The sequence below is a fragment of the Podarcis muralis genome, chromosome 13 (genome assembly GCF_964188315.1).
Source record: "Podarcis muralis chromosome 13, rPodMur119.hap1.1, whole genome shotgun sequence".
Classification (NCBI taxonomy): domain Eukaryota; kingdom Metazoa; phylum Chordata; class Lepidosauria; order Squamata; family Lacertidae; genus Podarcis; species Podarcis muralis.
Window position 1 is genome coordinate 4,328,217 of NC_135667.1, and position 26,907 is coordinate 4,355,123.

The window sequence follows — 26,907 nt, forward strand, 5'->3', positions numbered from 1 at the left end:
GCTGCGCTGCCCTTCCAGAATTAAGTGGCGGTGGAAAGAAGCCGGGCGCTGTAAGCCGCCGGGGCCCTTTCTCTACCAGAGATAGGACTCTGCTTCACTACGTGGCGGGGGCAGTGGGGAACTCGAACTGGGTCCTGGCCGGCCTGCTCTGACCACTAGGCTCTGCAACCCTCCTAGCGCACCCGGGAGGCGCTCCCTAATTTTAATTAAATTTTCAGTCTGCAAGGAGGTTCACACACACACACACACACACACACACACACACAGACACACACACCCCGGGGACTCCTGGGTTTGGACAGGAAGCGGCAGCTATTGGTTAGACGGACAAGGGGGGGGGCTTGCGTTCTTAAGAAACTTGGGTGGGGGCACATCAAATACATTCAAGGCATCTGGTGGGGGGGGCAGTTCCTCCTCCCTGTTTCACGCTGGAGCACTTTACTTGGGGGGGGTGGGTGTGAATACAGTGGTGCCTCGCAAGACGAAATTAATTCGTTCTGCGAGTTTTGTCATCTTGCGATTTTTTTTGTCTTGCACGGTGTCGGGAAAGTTTTGGAAAAGCTTCAAAAATCACCAAAGTCTTTAAAAACCTCAAAAAAAAGGCTGCCACACCGCGTGCTATGAGTTGCTCCTCGAAGTCAAGTCGCAACTGTATTAACGGTGTTAAGAAAAAGGAAACAAACTTGCAAGACGTTTCCGTCTTGCGAAGCAAGCCCATAGGGAAAATCGTCTTGCGAAGCAGCTCAAAAAACCCTTTCTTCTAGCGAGTTTTTTGTCTTGCGAGGCATTCGTCTTGCGAGGTACCACTGTAATTATGGTGCTGAACGAACGAAATAATTGATCCCACCACCGGCATTTATCCTCGGTCGTTTAACAACTTCTCTCACCTACCTCCCCCTCGAGAGTTAGAGGTTATGGAGAAGGGGCGGTATCTGGGAGGGTTCTGGAACCCCCAAAACGGGGGCAGTTTGGGGGGTTCAGTCCGGCGGGGGTGCAAGGTAGCTCTTTGTTGGGAAGCCGCAGTTCGCACCCGACGACAATAAACAGGGTTTGCTGTGTAGCTGAAGAACGCTGCGGGCTTCTTTGCGTGGGCACCGCGACGGGTGAAGGATCGTCGAGTCGGAAGGGGCCCTCCAGCGGCCATCTAGCCCAACCCCCCTGAAATGCAGGGATTTCAGCTAAAGCATCCCTGACAGTGGGCCGTCCAACCTCTGCTTAAAAACCTCCAAGGAAGGAGAACCTGGCACTTAACGAGGGAGCCAAACAGAAAGTTCTTCCCGATGGCTAGCCAGATTCTCCTTATAATATGGATCCACTGGATCGGGTCCTGCCAGTGGAGGTCATAGGACCACTCCCCCCCCCCCCAAAAAAAGGGTGCTTAATTCGTCTTTTTGCCCCCTTTAGCACCAGCAGAGTCTTCCCCCCCCCCCCAATGCAATGCAGTAGCAGCTTCCGAGGGTGTTTTTCACTCTGTCCGAACCGCAGCAGGAAAGGGTTAAATCTGCCCCCCCCCAAAAAAAACCCCACTCCTAGTAATAGCGGGTGCCATTCGCATTCTAGAAAATCTAAAGCATCAAGTCACGGAATCATCAAAGAGTTGGTTCATTTACTCCAAGGGAAAGAAGTGTTTAATATCCCTCCCAGGCTGGCCTAAAAACGGGGGAATTGCAGAGAGACACCCTTTTCTAAATCTTCGGGGGACCTGGCCGGCAGTCAGTGTTGACAGTACTGAGCGATGTCGACCGAAACAGTGGCTTTCTATGCAACAGGTGGGGAACTGGGACCGAGTGCCGAGCTCATGATCCTGGCAAGCCTAGCTCTCTTGCTCAGTGGTGTAGCAAGGCTAGGTGGTACCCGGGGCAGAAAATTTCTTGCCCTGTCCCCCACACATTGAAATCTAGTTGGACTCCCAAGAGACTGTGATCTAAAAGGTAAAGGTAAAGGGACCCCTGACCATTAGGTCCAGTCGTGGCCGACTCTGGGGTTGCGGCGCTCATCTCGTTTTATTGGCCGAGGGAGCCGGTGTACAGCTTCCGGGTCATGTGGCCAGCAGGACTAAGCCACTTCTGGCGAACCAGAGCAGCGCACGGAAACGCCGTTTACCTTCCCGCCGGAGTGGTACCTATTTATCTGCTTGCACTTTGACGTGCTTTCGAACTGCTAGGTTGGCAGGAGCAGGGACCGAGCAACGGGAGCTCACCCCGTCGCGGGGATTCGAACCTCCAACCTTCTGATGGGCAAGTCCTAGGCTCTGTAGTTTAACCCACAGCACCACCCGCGTCCCGAGACTGCGATCTATTCACAGTAAAAAAAGACTGGCTGTGATCTACATAATAAATAAATAGTAATAATAATAATAATAATTTTTATTTATACCCTGTCCTTCCCGGTTCAGCCTGGGAGTGCGGGGCTGTCAGAACAAAGCGGCGAAAAGCGTGAAACTACCCTCCTTCCCTCCCGACGGCTCAGGGTAGGCAGAAGTCACGGGCGGGCGGCGCGCCAAATGTCACCCCCCCCCGGTGATGACACCTGGGGCAGCCCGCCCCCACCACATCCACCTTGCTCCGCCCCTGCTCTTGCCTCCCTTCCAACACAGGTTTCTAGTCCTTATGGGCTTTGAGCTTTGCCGGTGAACGTCTGCTGGCCTTTCCAAAGCCGGGACGTCCAGCTGGAGGGATCGGGGGTGGAAACAGGACAGGGAATCTGTGCCCTAGATAGCTCCCGGCTTCTCCCCACAAGTTGCAGAGTTGGAAAGGACAGCGAGGGTTCGTCAAAGCTTGACGGTTTCGCCTCTCGGCCGGGCGGATGTGGTGCAAAGGAACGCAGAGCAAAACTCAGAGTTTTTTTGGTGGTGGCACCAAACACAGGGTTTGCGGCACAGAACTAACACAAAACCTCGGCGCTCGATGAGGTTGGATTTTTTGGGCATTAACTTGTGACCCTGAAGTGTCAATTGCGCAGTTTGGGGGTGAAATGCGGGGTTCGCAGCACTAAATTTTGGCATTGGTTTGAGGGCATCCAGAATTTCGGGGTTACACGTTAACGGAGCGACTTAGAGGGGTAGCAGTTCCCTGTGGTGTGTGTGAGAAAGAATAAAAAAGGTAAAGGGACCCCTGACCATTAGGTCCAGTCGTGGCCGACTCTGGGGTTGCGGCGCTCATCTCGCTTTACTGGCCGAGGGAGCCGGCGTACAGCTTCCGGGTCATGTGGCCAGCAGGACTAAGCCGCTTCTGGTGAACCAGAGCTGCGCACGGAAACGCCATTTACCTTCCCACTGGAGCGGTACCTGTTTATCTTCTTGCACTTTGACGTGCTTTCGAACTGCTAGGTTGGCAGGAGCTGGGACCGAGGAACAGGAGCTCACCCCGTCGAGGGGATTCGAACCGCCGACCTTCTGATTGGCAAGTCCTAGGCTCTGTGGTTTAGACCACAGCGCCACCCGCGTCCTGAGAGAGAGAATAGAGGCATCCTATTTTTAAGGCACCCTCCATTTTCCTGTTGTTGGAAGATTCCAAGAAAGTCCTTCCCGCAGCTTGAAGTTGAACCGTGGAACTCCCTGCCACCGACTCAGATGGATTTAAAAGAGGATTGGACAAATTTACGGAGGAGAGAGCTATCACCAGCTACAAGCTAGGATGTCTCTATGGTCTGCCTCCACGGTCAGAGCCAGCAATGCTTTTGAATCCCAGTTGCTGGAAACCACAGGAGGCGAGAGGGATCTTGCGTTCGAATCCCGCTTGTGGGTTTCCCATAATAGCCACTGTGAGAGCAGTTTAAGGACCTGCATTTGAAATAACTGCGTGTTGTTGTTTTTTAAAAAAGCACCAAACAGCCCAGTTAATTGGGAACACTCTTGCAACAGATTTATCATTCCTATTACGTACATGGGACATGGGTGGCGCTGTGGGTTAAACCACAGAGCCTAGGACTTGCTGATCAGAAGCTTGGCGGTTCGAATCCCCGCAACGGGGTGAGCTCCCGTTGCTCGGTCCCTGCTCCTGCCAACCTAGCAGTTCGAAAGCACCTCAAAGTGCAAGTAGATAAATAGGTACCACTCTGGTGGGAGGGGAAACGGCGTTTCCGTGCGCTGCTCTGGTTCACCAGAAGCGGCTTAGTCTTGCTGGCACATGACCCGGAAGCTGTATGCCGGCTCCCTCGGGCAGTAAAGCGAGATGAGCGCCGCAACCCCAGAGTCGGTCACGACTGGACCTAATGGTCAGGGGTCCCTTTACCTTTACTTTTATTACGTACATGGGTTGCTCAGTTAAATGCTGCAGTCCTAGGAAAGATACAGAGTTTGAATCAAAAGGGGCAGCAGCCGCAATCGCACATCTGGGTCCCAACGACAACAATCTTGCGGGGTTGTCCGCCACCAACAGCCAGAGCTGGTCCACGCAGCATATTCTCTTCACCCGTTGGTCAGGTTTTCAAAGGGACGCCTTCCTTGCAATCTCCCATTCTGTCCTTAAGAATCACACACACACAAAGACTTCCTATTGCACATTGACTTCTGTTGTAAACAAAAGCTGCCCTTCTTCCCTTATGGGGGACATAAGAGCCCGTATAGAGTCCTTTGCAGGTTCTCCATCGGTCGGAGAAAATAACAGAGGCCAACCAGAGAATATCGAGAAGCAAAGCGGCTAATAAGCCTGATCTTTATTCAAGCTGTTGCAACCAAGCAAGCTTCGGGATCCATGAAACAGCAGGTGCATGAAGGTGTATATGCTTTGGTTTAGCAGGAACGAACCCTTATGGAGCTAAATTGACTAATTTGGACAAGTACCCTTTTTAGAATGGTTTTTCACAGATGGGTTTGAAAAGTTGAGAACCACGGGGCTATATAAAGTCTAACTGGACTCAGTTTGAATTGGGCAAGTGTATTCAGGCTGCAAAGCACGTGGGAGGCGCTGTGGGTTAAACCACAGAGCCTAGGACTTGCCGATCAGAAGGTCGGCGGTTCGAATCCCCGTGACGGAAAGAGCTCCCGTTGCTCGGTCCCTGCTCCTGCCCGCCTAGCAGTTTGAAAGCATGTCAAAGTGCAAGTAGATAAATTGGTACCGCTCCGGCGGGAAGGTAAACGGCGTTTCTGTGCGCTGCTCTGGTTCGCCAGAAGCGGCTTAGTCATGCTGGCCACATGACCCGGAAGCTGTACGCCGGCTCCCTCGGCCAATAAAGCGAGATGAGCGCCACAACCCCAGAGTCGGTCACGACTGGACCTAAGGGTCAGGAGTCCCTTTACCTTTACTATCAAGGCTGCAACTAGCTTTTTTGGTCCCTTCGTGGTCGCCATCTGTTGTAAACAAAATCTGCCCTTCTTCCCTTATGGGGTACCCAAGAGCCCGAATAGAGTTCTTTGTTCTGGGTCCTCCTCAAGGAGGACCCTGTTGCAACAGCTTTAATAAAGATCAGGCTTACTAGCCACTTTGCTTCTCAATATTCTCTGGTTGGCCTCTGTTATTTTCTCCTACCGATAGGGAACCCACTTAAGGACTCTATATGGGCTCTTGGATACCCCATAAGGGAAGAAGGCCATATTTTGTTTACAACACTACCTTGCCACCACACACAGCCAACTCTGATTCAGGCGTGCCACAAATGTGACCATCACACGTCCTTTACATTTATGGTCTGCTTTCATTCTTAGAACTTATAACCTGCTCTCTCTTTTTGGGCCAAAGGGTGCTAAAGCACTGCATTCTGACTGGCGGATGTGGTCCAAATTATTATTATTATTATTATTATTATTATTATTATTATTATTAGGTGAAAGCCCCACTCCAGGGTTTACTTCTGAGCAAACAGACAACATGATTGCGCTGCCTAGCTCAGGCATCCCCAAACTCAACCCTCCAGCTGTTTTGGGACTACAATTCCCATCATCCCTGACCACTGGTCCTGTTAGCTAGGGATGATGGGAGTTGTAGTCCCAAAACAGATGGAGGGCCGAGTTTGAGGGTGCCTGGCCTAGCTGCAACCCTACACGTCCCATTGAGAACAGCAGGGCTTACTCCTGAGTAAATAGGGGGGGGATGATCTCCGGCGGCCCTTTACTTCCTTTTTTATAAAGTCTCTTACCACAAGGTGTTTGGCTCTCTTGGGTAAGCTAAGTTCAGTCAAAACCAGGAGAATTTTTGACTTGCCAGGGGCAAGTTCCCACACCCAGAAGGGACTGGGGGGAGATTCAGTTCAGTTTGTATTTAAAGCAGAACCTGGCTACTCCAAAAACGCTATGCAAACAGAAACACATCCATCTTTTGAAATTTGTATTTCTCTTTTTGAGTTTCCAATGCAGCTGTCTCCGGCCAAGATATGTGTACAGGAGAAATAATGTGTACGTACTGTACTAAGCTAAAGTGTGCATATAAATGCATATACATAAATGTGTGTGTATATATATGTGTGTGTGTGTGTGTATATCTATATCTATAAAACATATCCCCCAAAATTGCACTAAATTAGGGGAAATCGCTTTGCAAAAATGTCTATATCAAGCAAAACAGCATTAAAAAAATGCGTACATGAAAATTAATTTGCGCCAAGATGCTGATGAACTTTCACAAGGATTTCTTTTCTGTTTAAAAATGGCAGACCGCCGTAAAAATGGGAAGCACCACGCTTAGGACTGGAAAAACAGCAACATGAAAGTAAAGGAAGCTGAGACTGCCAGATTCAGTCGCCGCCCTGTCCCTACACACAACACACACGCAAAACCTTGCACAACCGCCCGCAATCACAACCGAAATCTGGTCAGGCCGTTCCCAGCCACTCAGCAATCGCACAACTACGCCTCGGACTGAGGCCTTGTCTGCACTGCACATTTAAAGCAGAATCAGTTTTAAACAGTGTGCCGTCGTCCCCCAAAGGATCCTGGGAGATGTACGGTAGTTTGTTAAGGGTGCTGAGAGTCCTTAGGAGACTCCTCTGGGGTGCCAGGTGATACGGAAGCGGGAGGCATGCCTTCCGTCACCCTTCTACTAACCACCCGAAGGTCCGAAGCGATGACCTCAAGGGCTCTCAACCCCACGTGGACCCCTCAGCCCCCACACCGTTACACAAGCACCACACTCTACCCCAAGCCCCTTAAATAAAGTGCCTCTCCTACCCCGATCCGCTATTACGGGCGAAATAAGCCCAAATTCTTATGCCTCTTTCCCGCTCTATCTTTACTGAGGGTTGACCGTACGAAGCTATATCCCCATTCGTTTCAATGGCTGCGTTCTATCCAATCAGAACCATGCATTTGCTTTGCAGAGCTAGCTCAGCGAGCTCCTGCACACCTCATTTAACCTCTTGACAAGCTGCTGACGGCTCCCCGCTGGGAGAACAATGGAACCGAAACTCATAAAAGTGTCAAATCTTGCTACAATGTATCTATTTTGTTTCCGACTTCAATCACCAATATAAAATGGACTAAAATGGACTAAAATCTTTAGAAATTCGTATAAAATCAACCACAACTCCGATTTCCTTGCTTTTGGTGTCAATCGGCTCAGTCTCCTCGGGACGCCATGACACCTCCCCTGCCTCCATGATCCCCCGAGTGAGGTGTCATGTACGCAGGAAGACCCTAATCCGGTCAAATCGCTCTGCCAAGCCCTTCCTCCGGGTGATGCCAGGTGACAGACCATGCATACATGGACCACTGTCTTCCCATCACCGGCACTCAGAAAGTGCTTATCTGTGCATATCTCTAGCTCTGCATATTCCCCCTCCCTCCTCCATATGCTAATCCGGTATAACCCAACCTCTCTTTAATGTATTCATGATGTAATCCGTGTAACCCAACCTTTCTCTAATGTATTCATGATGTAACTGGGATGTATTTTGCACTGTATTCTGGGACATGGAGGGAAGTTTCAAAAGCTCATGTCACCCCTCTCTCGGGGTTCAATCTCGTCTTGAACCTGTTGCGCAATAAACTTGGATCTTCTGCAGTTTGCTCCTGTCTCCGGCTGAGCTCATTTTCCTCCGCAGGGACCCGCGGACTTAGTCCAACGAGCTGGGTGGCAGAGTAGCCCCGCACCCAGATTTTACCGTAACACAGGAAACAGGGAATTATGCTCACATGTGTAAATACGTACAATTTTTTGGCAAAGGGTGTTTAAGGAGATAACAGAAATCACTGGGTTAAAAGTGACGGAAAGTCCAGAGGTTGCATCATTATCAATTTACGATGGGGCGGACAGTTCGCAGGCTACGAAGGACTTGCTCACAAATTTATTGACAGCTGCACGAATTATGATAGCTAGGAAGCGGAAGGGCCAAGGGGAATATAAAATGGAAGAATGCTATAAAGAGGTGTGGGGTATAGCTATGAATGATAAATTAACATCTGCCCTTAAGGTGAGACAGGGAATACGCAGGAGAAATGATTTTGAGGCGATAGGGAAGGTGTTAATAGAATTTGTCAAAACAGAAAGGGGTCAAACCATCGCTAGAGGTGTCGAAATTTTGGGAGGTTGGATGGTTACAACGGAATGGCCTCAGTGGTGTGGGGTGCACATTTTATCCTTATTTATTTGTGATGATTACTTTGTCAAAATAAAATTTTTTAAAAGGAGAGTCTTCTGTTTATGGAGGAACCATTCGCAGAGTAGTTTAACCACCGGCTATGGGAATTGTAAGTCGCTGAAGGGTACAGGGTCTCCTTGGAATCACAGAGCCGTGGAGTCGGAAGGGATCCCCGGAGGTCATCCAAACCAACCCCCTGCAATGCGGGGTTCCCAGCTAAAGCACCCATGACAGACGGCCTTACAGCCCTCATAGAGGAGAGAGCTGTCAAAGGCTCCTTGCCGCAGTGGCTATGCACAGCCCCCGCAGCTGGGATAGCGACTCTCGCACTCGGATCCTGCTCGCCATGAAAACAGGAAGCTGGGCTGGACAGGTCGCGCCAGCATCCTGTCTCTCCTGTTGTCGGCGCCCGTGGCGAACTACATTTCCCAGGATCCCTTGGGGGAGAAGCTGTGACTGTTGAGAGCGACCTGGTTGTGCGTTAAATGTGCAAAGGGGGGATTAGTGAGCTGGGGGGGGCAGGAGATGGGGGGGTGCTTTTGCTTGGGAGAAGGAGGGCGGCTTCTCGGGAAAAGATGCGCTGCCATACTCCCTAATCCTCTTGGTCCGCCTTGGCCTGCCCTACGTCGGCTCCGGGGCAGCTGTGGGGCCAGATAGCGTTGCTCCTGGATTGCACCTCGTCAAAGTCCAGCTCGTGGCCTTGAACCCGAACCCCACGCAGGCAGCCCCGGAAGAAACTCTTCTCCTGGGCCGCCGGGAATTTTTCCTGACCTGCAACGGAATAGAAATGGGTGGGTATCACAATGGAGGAAAGATGACTTATATGCACTTATAGGCAATGGCCTAAAAAGGTAAAGGTAAAGGGACCCCTGACCATCAGGTCTAGTCGTGACTGACTCTGGGGTTGTGGCGCTCATCTCACTTTATTGGCCGAGGGAGCCGATGTTTGTCCGCAGACAGTTTATCCGGGTCATGCAGCCAGCATGACTAAGCCGCTTCTGGTGAACCAGAGCAGTGCATGGAAACGCCGTTTACCTTCCTGCCAGAGAAGTACCTATTTGTCTACTTGCACTTTGACGTGCTTTCGAACTGCTAGGTTGGCAGGAGCAGGGACCAAGCAACGGGAGCTCACCCCATCGCAGGGTTTCGAACCGCCAACCTTCCGATCTGCAAGTCCTAGGCTCTGTGGTTTAACCCACAGCGCCACCCACCTAGACAGCATCTTAAAAAGCAGAGACATCACCTTGCCAACAAAGGTCCGTATAGTTAAAGCTCTGGTTTTCCCAGTAGTGATGTATGGAAGTGAGAGCTGGACCACAAAGAAGGCTGATCGCCGAAGAATGGATGCTTTTGAATTCTGGTGCTGGAGGAGACTCTTGAGAGTCCCATGGACTGCAAGAAGATCAAACCGATCCATTCTGAAGGAAATCAGCCCTGAGTGCTCACTGGAAGGACAGATCGTGAAGCTGAGGCTCCAAGACTTTGGCCACCTCATGAGAAGAGAAGACTCCCTGGAAAAGACCCTGATGTTGGGAAAGATGGAGGGCACAAGGAGAAGGGGACGACAGAGGACGAGATGGTGGGACAGTGTTCTCGAAGCTACAAACATGAGTCTGACCAAACTGTGGGAGGCAGTGGAAGACAGGAGTGCCTGGCGTGCTCTGGTCCAGGGGGTCACAAAGAGTCGGACACGACTAAATGACTAAACAGCAACAACAAGAACAAAACCTCTCTTGGAGGATGGTAAGGGGTGCAGCCTGGGGGAAGGTTCAGAGGGCCAGGTGGAGAGGTCTGGGGGCCACATCCTGGAGCTGAGATTCCCTGCCCTTTGCGGGGGGGGGGGGGGGCACACACATGCACTTCTTAGGGGGACACCTACCAGGCAGCCCCCCAACGACAAAGTCCCCCTTTTTCCCCAGCCAGATGTGCTTCAGGCTTTCGAAATCCAGTTTCGGGGTGGGCTTCGAGGTCTCTGCGTCGCCCAGGAGGAGCGTGGCGTGGGACGGGGTGATGCTCAGGAGTAGGGGAGCGTCCAGGCAGCCCCCCAGGGGGAAGGGCACCTGAAGGACCGTCTTGTTCCCCAGGTGAGCCGTCAGATCCTGGAGCACGAAATGGGGGGAGAGAGAAGGGCAGGAGGTTAGCAACCTAGCCAGCCAAGAGAGATCTGTGGAACTCACAGACACATGACAGGCAGGAAAAAAGGTGGCTGGTGGCGAAATCTGATGTTTCCCCAAAGGTGGGTGTTGGTTGGTGCCATGACCAGAGATGATGATGATGATGATGATGATGATGATAATGATAATAATAATAAAGTGGTACCTCGAGTTATGTACTTAATTCGTTCCAGAGGTCTGTTCTTAACCTGAAACTGTTCTTAACCTGAAGCACCACTTTAGCTAATGGGGCCTCCTGCTACTGCCACGCCACCGGAGCACGATTTCTGTTCTCATCCTGAAGCAAAGTTCTTAACCCGAGGTACTATTTCTGGGTTAGCAGTGTCTGTAACCTGAAGCGTATGTAACCCGAGGTACCACTGTAATAATAATTTATTATTTATACCCCGCCCATCTGGCTGATTTTCCCCAGCCACTCTGGGCGGCTTCCAGCAAAATATTAAAATACAATAGTCCTTCAGATATTAAAAGCTTCCCTAAACAGGGCTGCCTTCAGATGTCTTCTAAAAGTCAGATAGTTGTTTATTGCCTTCACATCTGAAGGGAGGGCGTTCCACAGGGCAGGCGCCACCACCGAGAAGGCCCTCTGCCTGGTTCCCTGTCACCTCACTTCTCTCAGGGAGGGAACCGCCAGAAGACCCTCGGAGCTGGACCTCAGTGTCCGGCTGAGCAATGGGGGTAGAGATGCTCCTTCAGGTATACCGAATTCCCCTCCAACCCACGTTTGCAGGAGGGTAGGCTGTCCCGTCCATCTTTGGCAGGGGTCAGACCGGAGCGTTTGGTCGACAGGCAACCTGGGGTCTTCCATCCATTTTGGACTACAACTCCCATCATTCCGAGCCAGCACACCTGTGTTGCAAGGGCTGATGGGAGAATGGCCACGCTGGCCAGGGACCAGAGTGGTTTAATCACCCATCCCTCTTCCCAGGGAACTCTGGGAAATGTAGCTCTAACAACTCCCAACACCCTCAAGAAACTACAACTCCCAGAATTCTTTGGGGGGGAGAGAAGGAAGCCATGACAGTTCACCCCGCATCAAAACTCTTTGTTGAACATGCGGTTCACATGCGGCCAATGTTTTTTGCATTTTGTACACCCATGTTTCCATTATTTCATGGTCGGTGGTCGGTGGTGCTGTTTTGGGGGCCACGCCTCTTCCGTCCCCCCATCCTCAGGGGTCTACGTGGTGCAGCCCTCACCGTGCGATGCAGGCTCAAGCGCAGGGGGAAAGCGGAGGTAGCCAGCAGGGGCGCGGACTGCGGGGCGGCCCCGATCCACATTTCCACAGTCAGGGACCAGCTGCGGTTGGCAGAGATGACTCCGGTAGGGAGGCCTGGAGGGTGAGGGTTGCGGGGGGGGGGGAGAGAAAGAGGAGAGGTAAATAAGATTATTGAGAGTTACACAGTCCTCAGCTCCACCTCTCTTTCAAATCAGAACCAGTGAAGGCGGTGAAGGGCCCGGTCTTATTCAACTTATTCAACTTATTCAACATCTTTATCAACGACTTGGATGATGGACTCAAGGGCATCCTAATCAAATTTGCAGATGACACCAAACTGGGAGGGGTGGCTAACACCCCAGAGGACAGGATCACACTTCAAAACGACCTTGGCAGATTAGAGAACTGGGCCAAAACAAACAAGATGAACTTTAACAGGGAGAAATGTAAAGTATTGCACTTGGGCAAAAAAAAATGAGAGGCACAAATACAAGATGGGGGACACCTGGCTTGAGAGCAGTACATGTGAAAAGGGTCTAGGAGTCTTGGTTGACCACAAACTTGACATGAGCCAACAGTGTGACGCGGCAGCTAAAAAAGCCAATGCAATTCTGGGCTGCATCAATAGGAGTATAGCATCTAGATCAAGGGAAGTAATAATGCCACTGTATTCTGCTCTGGTCAGACCTCACCTGGAGTACTGTGTCCAGTTCTGGGCACCACAGTTCAAGAAGGACACTGACCAACTGGAACGTGTCCAGAGGAGGGCAACCAAAATGGTCAAAGGCCTGGAAACGATGCCTTATGAGGAACGGCTAAGGGGGCTGGGCATGTTTAGCCTGGAGAAGAGGAGGTTAAGGGGTGATATGATAGCCATGTTCAAATATATAAAAGGATGTCATATAGAGGAGGGAGAAAGGTTGTTTTCTGCTGCTCCAGAGAAGCGGACACGGAGCAATGGATCCAAACTACAAGAAAGAAGATTCCACCTAAAGATTAGGAAGAACTTCCTGACAGTGAGAGCTGTTCGACAGTGGAATTTGCTGCCAAGGAGTGTGGTGGAGTCTCCTTTGGAGGTCTTTAAGCAGAGGCTTGACAACCTTATGTCAGGAGTGCTCTGATGGTGGTTCCTGCTTGGCAGGGGGTTGGACTCCATGGCCCTTGTGGTCTAGTCCAACTCTATGATTCTATGATTCTATGATTCTAAGGTCCTGTGTGAGTGCCTGGAGTCGGTTGGAGGATGGATGGCGGCTAACAGATTGAGGTGGAATCCTGACAAGCAGAAGTACTCTTCTTGGGGGACAGGAGGTGGGAGGGTGTGGAGTGTGCAACTTGTCCCAACAGCTTCTAAAGATAAGGCGCTTGTGGATGGTGCTATTACTCTGCTGAAATAGGTATTTGCAACTCTCACACAAGTGAGAAAAAGAGGAAGGATAATTGATAAATTAAATATCCTCTCCTACTCACCTAAATCCATACAGCATGTGACATCCTCCAAAGAATTCTGGAGTCTGTAGTTTACCCCCATAGGGCTGCAGTCCCCAGCACCCTTCGCAAGGCACAGTTCCCAGGAATGGGGGAAGAGATGTGCTTTAAATGCGCATCGACTGTACTTTAAATCAGCAGTTTTCAACCTGTGAGTCCCCCGATGTTGTTGGCCTACAACTCCCATCATCCCTGAGGTCTGGCATTGCTAGCTAGGGGTGATGGGAGTTGTAGTTCAACAGCGTCTGGGGACCCACAGGTTGAGAAAGGCTGCTTTAAATGGATCGTGTGGATCTTTCCTCAAGAGTTAGAAAAGATGGGGGCCATGAGATCTCGCAGGTAAAGTGTTCCCAGGTTGTTCAGGGCTTTGTACAGCAGTACCTCAGAAGTCGAACGGAATCCGTTCCGGAAGTCCGTTCAACTTTTGAAAGTTACAGATAGGTAGCCGTGTTGGTCTGTTTCAACTTTTGAAACCAAGGCATGGCTTCTGATTGGCTGCAGGAAGCTCCTGCAGCCAATCGGAAGCCCCGCCGGACATCCGGGTTCCAAAGAACGTTCGCAAACCGGAACACTCACTTCCAGGTTTGCAGCGTTCGGGAGCCAAAGCGTTTGAGTCGTGAGGCGTTCGCAAACCAAGGTATACTCATAGGAACACCCTGAACTCTGGCAGCAGATCTCTGATTGATAGTTGATAGTATAAAGACTAAGGCTGGGCTGGATGAATCCCTAGGCGGAATTAAGATTGCTGGAAGAAATATCAACAACCTCAGATATGCAGATGACACAACCTTGATGGCAGAAAGTGAGGAGGAATTAAAGAACCTTTTAATGAGGGTGAAAGAGGAGAGCACAAAATATGGTCTGAAGCTCAACATCAAAAAAATGAAGATCATGGCCACTGGTCCCATCACCTCCTGGCAAATAGAAGGGGAAGAAATGGAGGCAGTGAGAGATTTTACTTTCTTGGGCTCCATGATGGTGACAGCAGTCGTGAAATTAAAAGACGACTGCTTCTTGGAAGAAAAGCGATGACAAACCTAGACAGCATCTTAAAAAGCAGAGACATCACCTTGCCAACAAAGGTCCGTATAGTTAAAGCTGTGGTTTTCCCAGTAGTGATGTATGGAAGTGAGAGCTGGACCATAAAGAAGGCTGATCTCCGAAGAATGGATGTTTTTGAATTCTGGTGCTGGAGGAGACTCTGGAGAGTCCCATGGACTGCAAGAAGATCAAACCTCTCCATTCTGAAGGAAATCAGCCCTGGGTGCTCACTGGAAGGACAGATCGTGAAGATGAGGCTCCAATACTTTGGCCACCTCATGAGAAGAGAAGACTCCCTGGAAAAGACCCTGATGTTGGGGAAGATGGAGGACACAAGGAGAAGGGAATGATGGAGGACAAGATGGTGGGACAGTGTTCTTGAAGCGACCAGCATGAGTTTGACCAAACTGCGGGAGGCAGTGGAAGACAGGAGTGCCTGACATGCTCTGGTCCAGGGGGTCACGAAGAGTCGGACACGACTAAATGACTCAACAACAAAGTTGTGCTGGGTGTACCACTAAGGTTCATAAGTCTAATTGCCTATAATTCAGGAACCGGGCCGCAGTATCCCACACTCACAGCAGCTTCCAGATCGACCGCGAGGGAAGCCCCACAGTGAGGGCATTGCGGCAGCCTGGCCTTAAGGCAACCGGTGTCAGGATTGCATCGCAATGGAAGGTCTGTGGCTTTTGCTATTCAGCTCAAGGGAACAGAGATCTAGGCTTGGGTGGTGGAATTGGGGGAGCGAGACATTTGTGGGGTCCTGCCCGGCTGGTACCTGATAGGGAGAAGGTGGCCAGTCCGTTCCCCGGGAAGAAACTCCCCCTGCGGATGGTGGGGAAGCAGACCTTGGTGTCTTTGTCCTCCAGGGACGTCCCTTCCAGCCACTCGGTGCTCTTGTTCAGCCAATTCCATCGCCTCATGCAGCCGTCCATGGCTGGGTTGAGCTGGAAGTCAAAGGGAGCGAAGAGAGTGAAGGGCAGGGAGAGGAAAACCAAAATTTGACAGGGACAAATGCAAGGTTCTGCACTTAGGGGTGGAGATATAGGGTGTGGGCCCCCCAACTCGACCATAGCTGTCAACTTACAGATTTGAAAATAAGGGACCAGCAGCCTCGAAAATAAGGGAACAGCAGCCAAAATAAGCGATCAACAATTACTTCGATAAAATACATATTTTGTTGCATGCAAATGGCTTTAGATACCTATTAGGTCCCTAAATTACCATATAGCATATATTCAACACAAAAAGACAGCAACAATTTGTTGTTGACAAAGGACAGCTGGACATAGAAAGGGCCCCATTACCTTCAGTAGCTTATTTAAGGGACATCAACAATAAGGGACAGCAGCAGGACGTGGCGCTGGGATAAGGGACTGTCCCGCCAAATAAGGGACGCTTGACAGCTATGAACTCGACAGCAGTGGGTGTGGTGATCTAGGGGTCCGAGGGGAGCGTGAGACAGTGGAGTGGTGCCACGTGCAGCGGTTCCCAACCTGTGGGTCCCCAGATGTTGTTGGACTACAACTCCCATCATCCCTTGCTAGCGAGGCCAGAGCTCAGGGATGATGGGAGTTGTAGTCCAACAACATCGGGTGACCCACAGGTTGAGAACCGCTGTGCTACGGAATAACAAGCTATTCTAGGCTACAACGAAACAGTGGATGTATGGTTTTTGTGGTTCATGCTGTGGCCACAGACATGTGATCTGATGGTGAATTTCGGGTGACCCAATGTAAAAATCCTGAGGATCCATGGGCTTTTACCTCCCCCCTCCCAGGCAACCTCCTTTATCTGTAGCCTCCCTTATCTCTCTCCCGATCCCACCGATCAGCTGTTTCCTTTCAACACCCCCTTCCCTCTTGTTTGCCTTAGCGTCATTTCCTTAACTGGAGCAGTTTTTTGCTCCTCCTTTTCTTCTAATTTCTCTCCTTATTGCTTTGGTCTTCCTGTTTCCCCCCTTTGCAAGTTTGCTGTCTTTACCTCCCCCTCCCAGGCAGCCTCCTTTATCTTTAGCGTCCCTTATCTCTCTCCCCGATCAGCAAACGATCAGCGACTTTGTTTCAACACCCACTTCCCTCTTAAAAAAAAAAAGCATGATCTGCTTTTCACCCTTGGGCAATTCGGCTCCAGGGACCGTGCATTCGCTCCATAAGACGCACAGACATTTCCCCTTACATTTTAGGAAGAAAAAAGTGCATCTTATGGAGCGAAAAATACAGTAATCTATTTCCCACACACACACACATTTATTTGTGGGCCTGTTGTGATAGGCCATGGGTCAGCAACCTTTTTCAGCCGTGGGCCGGTCCACTGTCCCTCAGACCTTGTGGGGGGCTGGACTATATTTTGAAAAAACAATAATGAACGAATTCCTATGCCCCACAAATAACCCAGAGATGCACTTTAAACAAAAGGACACATTCTACTCATGTAAAAACACGCTGATTCCCCGACCGTCCGCGGGCCGGATTGAGAAGGCGATTGGGCCGGATCCGGCCCCCGGGCCTTAGGTTGCCTACCCCTGTGATAGACAGCTGTCTCTCGCACCCAGCTAAATTGCCGGAGGAAACTGTGTTTTGGTTTGCACCGTAGAGATTAAGGGATGTTATTGCCGTTCAGATTTCTTCGCCTGAGGGTACAGCTAATTCTGTTTCTGTGGAGGCAGCTGGGGCGACAGAAATTCAAACCTGACTTCTGCTGCTTCGATGGTACGTGAGAAGATTTCTTATGACGCTTGAGTACAATTATAATGTTTAACCTTAAAACTGCTGCTAAGATTGTGAAAGCTAAAATTTGGGGAGCGGGGGTGCAGAGCGTATTTCCTGCTATATCTGAATGGATCGAGAAAATGTGGTCCATTTTATTAAGCTGATTTACTACAAAAGAATACATATAAACCAGCCTCGCAGGATTATGAATCATCTAAGCCAGGGGTCAGCAACCTTTTTCAGCAGGGGGCCGGTCCACCGTCCCTCAGACCTTGTGGGGGCCGGACTATATTTTGGGGGGGAAATAATGAACGAATTCCTATGCCCCACAAATAACCCAGAGATGCATTTTAAATAAAAGCACACATTCTACTCATGTAAAAACACGCTGATTCCAGGACTGTCCGTGGGCCGGATTTAGAAGGCGATTGGGCCGGATCCGGCCCCCGGGCCTTAGTTTGCCTACCCCTGATCTAGCCCAACTCCCTACAATGCAGGAATCTTTTGCCCGACGTGGATCTCAAACCCACAACTCCGAAATTTTCTACTGGCTGAGCTGTGGAAAAAGGGGTACTTTTTGTACTGTTTTGGAACAGCAAGTTCAACGATAACGCCCAACTTTGCGCTGAAACCGTATTTCTCCATGCGATTTGTCTTGGGTTTAATTTTGTTTAATAAAATAAATAAACATTAAACTGACAGGGATGGTGGGTTCTTGCATGCTGCCTTGGGATCTGTTTGGACGAAGAATGGTAGAGGATTCTTAGAAACCCTCCATCCATCCATTGAACAGGGGCTCTATCCATGTGAAGGACCAGGTGCGCAACCTGGGAGTCATTTTGGACTCACCGCTGTCCATGGAGGCGCAGGTCAGTTCTGTGTCCAGGGCAGCTGTCTGCCAGCTCCATCTGGTACGCAGGATGAGACCCTCCCTGCCCGCAGACTGTCTGGCCAGGGTGGCGCATACTCTGGTTATCTCCCGCTTGGACTACTGCCATGCGCTCTACGTGGGGCTATCTTTGAAGGTGATCCGGAAACTGCAACTAATCCAGAATGCGGCAGACAGACTGGGGACTGGGAGACCACATAACACTGGTCTTGAAAGACCTACATTGGCTCCCAGGACGTTTCCGGGAACAATTCAAAGTGTTGGTGCTGACCTTGTAAGCCCTAAACGGCCTCAAAGGCCCAGTAGACCTGGAGGAGCGTCTCCACCCTCATCATTCTGCCCATACACTGAGGTCCAGCTCCGAGGGCCTTCTGGCGGTTCCCTCCCTGCGAGAAGCCAAATTACAGGGAACCAGGCAGAGGGCCTTCTCGGTAGTGGCGCCCTCCCTGTGGAACACCCTCCCACCAGATGTCAAAGAGAGCAACTACCAAACTTTTAGAAGACACCTGAAGGCAGCCCTGTTTAGGGAAGCTTTTAAAGTTTGATGTATTACTGTATTTTAATATTGTGTTGGAAGCCGCCCAAAGTGACTGGGGAAGCCCAGCGAGATGGTTGGGGTATAAATTATTATTATTATTATTATTATTATTATTATTATTATTATTATTATTAGTGACCTGGTGTTCTTTCTAACCTCCACCACCAGAGGGAGCCAAGCTCACCAGCTGGGGGGGCAGGGGGCAGCCCCCCAATATTTCAAGAAGCACCCCCCCAGTTCCACAGCGATGCTTGGCACTGCAAGAGGACCAGTCTCCAGATATTGGAGCCCCAACAAACCGTTCCGCTCTATGCTGCCGGAGACGGGGGTCCTGATGCAGAAACAGTGCCCTCTAGCGCCACCTACTGTTGGCTCCTCCAGCCATACCTGTGCCAAGGAGCTCCAGCCCCCACCTGCAGCCCCTTCTAGCGTACAAGGAGGGGGACAGGCTCTCTTACTGGGAGAAGGAGCTCCTCCATGGGGATCAGCAAGCCCCCGACCCCAATGCGCAGGGCGAAGACAGGGGCCTCCACGATGGCTTCGGAGACGTGGTTGAGGGTCAGCTGGTCAACGCCGTCCACTGCCAGCAGGACGGTGTGCCCCTCGTTCTTCGCCATGATCTGTCAGGCAGAGCGGAGAGGTGTTAGGAACAGGAAAGGCTCACAATTTCCCCTTACTTGTCTCTCTGCTCTGGCAGGAACAAGGGCGACCATTCAGCGGTTGATATCGTATAGGCGCGTCGCTCTGCAAGCTCAGGAAGAGTGCTGGGGTTTTCTGTTTTCCTCCTCCCTCCCCACTCCTTTCCCTCTCGTGTCGTGTCTTCCACACGGGAGGCTTAATACGACAAACAGGTCGCTGAGCTACAGCAAACGGGTTGTTGTTTTTTAACGTAGCAGGTTTCCCCCAGAAAAGGGGAGGTCTGAATTAAAGCACGGGTGTACTGGAATGTCCGTTGTGACATGCAGACACTACTCAAAATTCACACATGGGCGTGAAAGGCAAAGATCCCACCTCAAAAACAGACAAAAAAAGCAGTTTGAGGCTGTAAGATTGAGAGCAGGAAGTACTTTGCCTTACATTTGTAGATATCCCTTTCCGCCTGAAGAGCGGAACAAAAGCGCTCTCATTTTTATATGAACAATGCCCTTCAATGCCCTTTAGTGTTGCTCAATTAACACAGAGGCTTTTTGAGCAGAAGCAAATAGCCAAGGGGCTGTGTTTATTGGGGTGCTTTCAAGGGGCCAAGCTGCCTTATTCAGAGGCAGATCATTGTCTACACACTGACTGCAGATTTCTGGGGTTTCAGCTGAGACCTCTCCCAGCCCTACTCGCAGTTGTCAGGAACTGAACCCGGGACCCAGATGCTCTCGCACGGAGCTCCAGCCGCCCCCCTTCTTTTAGATCAGAGGTTCCCCAAATGGGTGGCGCCTAAACCACTGAGCCTCTTGGGCTTGCTGATCAGAAGGTCGCGGTTCGAATCCCCGCGATGGGGTGAGCTCCCGTTGCTCGGTCCCAGCTCCTGCCCACCTAGCAGTTCGAAAGCACGTCAAAGTGCAAGTACAGTGGTACCTCTGGTTGCGAACAGGATCCATTCCAGAGCCCCGTTCGCAAAACGAGCAGAACGCAACCTGCGTTTGCAGGTGCGCGGGTTGTGATTCGCCGCTTCTGCGCATGCGCGTGATGCCATTTTGAGTATCTGCGCATGCGCAAGCGACGAAACCTGGAAGTAACCCTTTCTGCTACAGTGGTACCTCGGGTTACATACGCTTCAGGTTAGAGACTCCGCTAACCCAGAAATAGTGCTTCAGAACTTTGCTTCAGGATGAGAACAGAAATCGTGCTCCGGCGGCGCGGCAGCAGCAGGAGGCCCCATTAGCTAAAATGGTGCTTCGGGTTAAGAAAAGTTTCAGGTTAAGAACGGACCTCCGGAACGAATTAAGTCTTAACCTGAGGTACCACTGTACTTCCGGGTCGCATCGGGACTCAACCTGAAAACATTTAACCTGAAGCAAACGTAACAAGAGGTATGACTAGATAAATAAGTACCGCTCCGGCGGGAAGGTAAACAGCGTTTCTGGTTCGCCAGAAGCGGCTTAGTCCTGCTGGCCACATGACCCGGAAGCTGTACGCCGGCTCCCTCGGCCAATAAAGCGAGATGAGCACCGCAACCCCAGAGTCGGCCACGAATGGTCCTAATGGTCAGGGGTCCCTTTACCTTGACACACAAAGGCCCTCATATTCCTCCTGTTTAACAGCGCTCAATCAATCAATCACTTTATTTGCATGCCGCCTTTCCATAGTTAAAGGTAAAGGGACCCCTGACCGTTAGGTCCAGTTGCGGACGACTCTGGGGTTGCGGCGCTCATCTCACTCTACAGGCCGAGGGAACCGGCGTTTGTCCACAGACAGCTTTTTCAGGTCATGTGGCCAGCATGACTAAGCCGCTTCTGGCGAACCAGAGCAGCGCACGGAAACACCGTTTCCCTTCCCGCCGGAGTGGTACCTATTGATCTACTTGCACTTTGACCTGCTTTCGAACTGCTAGGTGGGCAGGAGCAGGGACCGAGCAACGGGAGCTCTGTCCTTTACCGTCAGGGGTCCTTTACCTTCACCTGAACAAATGTGGGGTTGGTTTATGAAGCCAAGGGGTCAGGATTTTCTAATAGTTTGGGGAGTGGTGGTTTAGGTCCTCCCAGTCTGAGACCTTTTATGGGTCCTGCCCCAATATTTGGGGCATTTCAGGGGGGTCTGTGTGCGCAGAGTGAGTTGCGTCTTCATCTACCTAAACTTTGCATCTGTCACAGGAACACACACACACACACACACACACACACACACCGTACCCGATGCCATTGGCCGTCGTCAAGGCGACGCCCCCCGGAAACGGTGACGTTCGTCAAGGTGTTGTGGATCTGGATTTCGGGCTTCCCATTGCGCAGAGCCAGGAGGAACCAGTTGACTCCGGGGCTCATGTCCCCGTAGAAGATCACGCCTTCCGGGTCGAAGGTGCGGAAGTCGAAATAGGAGGTGGCACTGGGGAGATGGAATCAGAAGCTGCTGAGATCAGCCAGGCCCCACTTAATCCCAGAATGGCAAAGTTGGACGGGACCTCTGAGGGTCATCTAGACCAACCCCCGCAATGAAGGTAGCTTTTCAAGGTTTAATGATTTATTGTGTTTTTATATGTGTTGGAAGCTGCCCAGAGTGGCTGCGGCAACCCAGTCAGATGGGTGGGGCACAAATATTATTATTATTATTATTATTATTATTATTATTATTATTATTAAACTCCCAAACCAATAATAATAATAAATAATAGTAATAATAATAATAATATAGGTTCGGGAGTTATCTCAACTCTAAAATTGCCCTCCTTTGTTTTCTTGGTTGTTGTTTTATTTTTTAAGAAGGGTTGTTCCAAGGCAGGCAGAAATCCAACAGGCGAAGCCTCGCAAACCACACGAAACTGCCTCTTTCAGAGTCAGATCATTGGCCCATCTCTCTAAATATTGCCTGTTCTGACTGGCGTCCCTAACTGAGAGATCTTTACAGTATTCCCTGCCGTCCTTTAATGAGAGGGGCCAAAAACTGAACCAGTGACTTCCTGTGCAAAGAATCTGCCTTATGGAGAGCCATATCTACCTCAGTATTGTCTACACCAACCTGCAGCCCAGTTTTTCTCAGAGTTTTTCAGACAGGGAGTCCTTTCCCAGCCCTCAGGGATTGAACCTGGGAAATTCTTCTTCTTCTTTTTAATGCTTTTTATTACATTTTGAAAAACAAAGTTAAGTAAAACATAAACTCTTACATTCAACATTTTAGTATTTTCCTATTTACCCTGCGCTTTATCGCGGTCAGACTTCCTTCCTTCCCTGCTTTCACAAATTAACGTCCACTCTCACAGATTCTTATTTACACTCCATCCACATCTCAAGATTTATGTTAACCCTGCTACAGTTTTTAAGCTTCTACAATTATTCCGTATGTACACAGCAAATTTACTCCACTCCTCTTCAAACTTTGTCACTTTTTGGTATCTAATCTTCTAAGTCATTTTCGCCAATTCAAGATATTCAAACGTTTTCGTCTGCCACTCCATTAAAGTTGGGATCTCCTGGGTTTTCCATTTCTGGGCCACAAGAATCCTAGCGGCGGTCATGACATACATAAATAACTTATAATCCTCTTCTCTTACTTCATCTCCTATTATCCCTAGCAAGAAAGCCTCTGGTTTCTTTGGGAATGTGTAGTTAAACCGTTTTTTTTTTCATTTCGTTATATATCATGTCCCGAAAAAAATTCATTTTTTCGCAACAAAGCCTGCTGGAAGTGTCAATTAAAGGATGGTGATTTTTTCCACATGTGGTGGACATGCGAACCTGGGACATTCTATTCTGCATGATGCTCTACCACTTGAGCGACGGCCTGACCCCATATCAGTTCATCTTTGGGGCAAAAGATACTGCACCCTTTAATTTCCGCCTGTTTTTCTTGCCCTTTTTAAAGCCACAGAGGCGTTTTCCAGCCCCCTCAGTCCCATTCCACCAGTTTTATAAACGCACTGGAAATCCAGAAACTTTCTCAGGTTTTTCCCTTCTTTTAATAATTTCAGTGGGCGGTGGGGTTTTGACAAGAAATTTTCCGCCCCGGGTACCCCTTGACCTTGCTACGCCACTGCCCCCGATGGCTCTCAGGACCTCGCGGCATGACTCAGGCGCTTACCTTGTCACCGTGCGCGGATCGATGACCAATGTGGCTGTCGGGGAGGGGTCTCCCCATCTCTGCCCAACGTTCAAAGCACCTGCCTCTCCAGAGACGGACTGGAAGCACTGGCCGTACTGGGGGAGAAAAGATATAATGGCCATTTACCATCATTGGCCACTAGGTGGCAGCACCGACCCGGAAAAGAAATAGGGAACGGGCGAATTACCAGAACTGACCGGTAGGTGGTGATGCTGCTGCTGCAAATAAAGAATATTCGCAGTTCATTACACCTCAAGGCCACAAGGTGGCGCTGTTGCCCCGTTAAAATTTAATACATATTTTTTTCCCTGCGTAAACTGCTTTAGAAAGCCAATTGTAATTAATAGCAGGGCTCGTTTTTGGTGCAGCTCCGAGCGACTGTCAATTCGGCGTTTCTTTCTTGCCCTGGCGTCTCGTAGGAATGAAATCTGGATTAATTCCGCGGGGGAAGAAAAATAACAGAATTGCGTCCTATTTGCCTTAAATAAATAAATAAGGATCTGCAATAGACGCCTTATTTACCCACCCACCCGGAAGGGGGCTTCTAGGCCTTTAAATTGTGCAATAGGCAGAATTTCAACCTATAAAGCTTTGGTCAGTGGGAAGTGGAGATGGCGGGTTTCACCTGTTGGATGTCTGCCTGTAGCCCAGCTGTGAAAGGCCCTGGGGCCCTATAAACAGAGGCCACTAGATGTAAGTCAATCAAAGCCCCTTCCTGCTGTGCAGATGAGCCGTTATACTGTATTAGCTGTAAGGCTATTATTATTATTAAAGATTTAAAGGTCAAGGGACCCCTGACCATTAGGTCCAGTCATGGCCGACTCTGGGGTTGCAATGCTCATCTCGCTTTACTGGCCGAGGGAGCCGGCGTACAGCTTCCGGGTCATGTGGTCAGCATGACTAAGCCGCTTCTGGCGAACCAGAACAGCGCACGGAAACGCCGTTTACCTTCCCGCCGGAGCGGTACCTATTTATCTACTTGCACTTTGACGTGCTTTCGAACTGCTAGGTTGGCAGGAGCAGGGACCGAGCAACGGGAGCTCACCCCGTCACGGGGATTCGAACCACCGACCTTCTGATTGGCAAATCCTAGGCTCTGTGGTTTAAGCCACAGCACCACCCGCAATTTATTACTTTACAAAAATACATGCATTGCATTGTCTACATCAGTTTCACTTGTTGCAAGACGAGAAATTTGCATGCAGTATTGGGTTGGGAAGAGAAGAGGGGGAAATAGGGGGTGGGACACAAGACCCAAACTTTTCTTCTTCTTCAAAATTTCTCAGGAATTAGGAATTAAAATGTCGGCACCCACGAAGGAGGCCTGAACCAACACAGGGGCCACTTCCTGGGACCTCTGCTTCAGCCCTGGTTTCCTCTTCTTTTTATTATTGATTATTATTATCATAAACTTTAAAATTAAATGGGGGGGATCTATCAGTGTCCACCCCACCCCCGCCCTTTCATCATTACCATCACTATTTTTTACTATTTCACCTTATTGTCTTTGCTATTGTTTCCTTTTCTTTCCCCCTTTTTTGTTTGTTGTTTTTAAAGACACACACACACAAAATAAAACAGATTATTTAATAACAATATATTTTTTCCTTCCCCTCATTCTCCCAAAGGGTTTTTTTATATACCCTTTTATTTTTATTTTTATTATATATAGGTAAGTGGGTAAGGTACTACTTCAACATTTTTAGTTCTTTTCTTTTCTTTTCTTTTCTTTCTTTCTTTTTCTTGCCACCCCTCTTTCTTTCTTTCTTTCTTTCTTTCTTTCTTTCTTTCTTTCTTTCTTTCTTTCTTTCTTTCCTTCCTTCCTTCCTTCTTTCCTTCCTTCCTTCCTTCCTTCCTTCCTTCCTTCCTTCCTTCCTTCCTTCCTTCCTCTCTTTTTCCTTCTCCCCCCCCCCCACAAAGCTGTAAGGCAATTATAATTTCAAAAAATAAACACAGTGTGTTTGGGGGCAGGTATTGTTTTTGTTAGTTACGACGGCATGTATTTTTGTCTTTTAATATTGTAAACTGCCCAGTGATCTTCAGATAGAGCAGCATAGCTGTGAAAGGGGCGAGGAGCCCGCCAGGAAAAAAATATAGCAGGGACCAAGTAATTCAGCTCTTTACTTTCAAAATATTAGGTGACCTGTGGGGAAAAACCCTTCCCAAACTCTAAAAACTGATCCTGCAGCAGTAAAAAGTGGAAGGAAGTAATTTCCCATCACCCACTGCTTCTCCATTTCAGGGAGGAAACTACAAACCCCATGATGCTTTGCGAAGACAGCCTCCAGGGAAAACGTCACCTGTTGAGCTCCTGCCTGCGGCGCAGTTGCGAAAAGGCGCCAGGGATTCTGTGAGGGCAGAGCCATCATTTCATGAAGGATATTTATTTCTCTCTTCTTTAAAGAGAACTTAATCCCAACCATCCTACGAGCCGGACATTGTTTTCCCTGGCGCTGCTTTAGGCACTCTGGACATGCTCAGAGGGATCTCCAGCCCGAAATGTCCCCCGAGGCTGAACCCAAAGCATCAGCGGGAGATGTGGGGCTGAACGCAGCCCACCCGGAGCCCAGTCTCCTGTCGGGGAAGGAGGAGGAGTGCTCCACTCCCATCAGAAGAATCCTGTGGCAGGGAGTTCCACAGTTTAACTGCGCAAAAGAGGACTTCCTTTGGCCTGGCCTGACTCTTCCAACGCTCACCTTCATCGTACACCCACAAGTGTTACGGGAGGGAGGAAATTCTCCAGGCCAGACTTACTTTTATAAACGTTGCGCTATCCTATGACGCAGACGGCGTTTTCCCTGCTTCCGACGCTGCTGCAAGCCCTCTGGATGTGCTCAGAGGGCTCTCCTGTGCGAAACGCCCCGAGGCCGAATCCAGGCATGGCTGGGACCCAGGTGTACCCCCCGAAATCTTCCCAACACCCCTCTCCCAGACGCTTGCTCCCTGCTACCCGGCAAATCTCCCCGACTCACCTTGGGAACGTGGACCCCCAAGATGTCCTGGAGCCCCTCCCCGGCCACCCGAGGGGGTCCTGAGACCACCAGGAGGAGCAGCCAAGGCCAGATGGGGTTCATTTCTCCGGAGGGCGTCAAGATTCAACAGAATCTGGCAGAGACTGCAGCCGCGAGCCGGGATATACGGTGGGCAAACAGCGACAATTCTGCACTGTCAGGAAAGGTTGTTGACATAAACTCGTCGGGTCAAGGCTTGCATGGACGCAGCAGAAATCCATGGGGGCAGGGAGACGGGATTTGGGGGCCCGGATCCTGAGCCCGGCTCTCTAGAGTTCCACGGCACATCCAGGTGTGCTCCTGCATCTTCCAACCTGGTTCCCAAAAATCGCCACCTGGACCTGTCTTCTCCGTTCGCCAGCCTCTCCGGACCACGGCGTTTCTTTCCCTTTGTTCTAAATTGTTTTATTTGAACAGACGGTAGGAGAGGTAAGCCTTGTCCAAGCTTCGAAGCGAAGAGGGAAGGGAGCTTTGGCCAAACCAGAAACAAGGCCTCTCTCTCCTCTTGCAAGCCAAAGAGCTCCTTTGCAAAGATGCGCTTTGCAAGAAGCTCGTTTGGAGAGACGTCGGCGGCGCGATAAAACG

General features: G+C 50.1%; 1 protein-coding gene across 1 annotated transcript; it reads right to left on the bottom strand.

Annotated features, from left to right (window-relative positions):
* Window positions 1-8,202: 8,202 nt before the first annotated feature.
* On the bottom strand, window positions 8,203-26,707 carry SHBG (sex hormone binding globulin). The gene is made up of 8 exons (XM_028751999.2): window positions 26,284-26,707; window positions 23,291-23,406; window positions 21,412-21,601; window positions 19,027-19,188; window positions 15,209-15,377; window positions 11,885-12,018; window positions 10,391-10,610; window positions 8,203-9,282 (listed from the first exon to the last, which is right to left on the bottom strand). Exons 1-8 carry the CDS (start codon window positions 26,383-26,385, stop codon window positions 9,104-9,106), a joined length of 1,272 nt encoding a protein of 423 aa, XP_028607832.2. The 5' UTR covers window positions 26,386-26,707; the 3' UTR covers window positions 8,203-9,103.
* Between the last annotated feature and the right edge of the window lie 200 nt (window positions 26,708-26,907).

What these genes read in the sequence shown, in the direction of transcription:
- SHBG (XM_028751999.2), bottom strand. Translation starts at nt 26,385, where the DNA reads ATGAACCCCATCTGGCCTTGGCTGCTCCTCCTGGTGGTCTCAGGACCC. An exon ending in GGCCACCTTCTCCCTATCAG is followed by an intron (nt 12,019 to 15,208) that starts GTACCAGCCGGG and finishes CTCACCCTCCAG; the next exon opens with GCCTCCCTACCGGAGTCATC. An exon ending in GCTTGAGCCTGCATCGCACG is followed by an intron (nt 10,611 to 11,884) that starts GTGAGGGCTGCA and finishes TTCGTGCTCCAG; the next exon opens with GATCTGACGGCTCACCTGGG.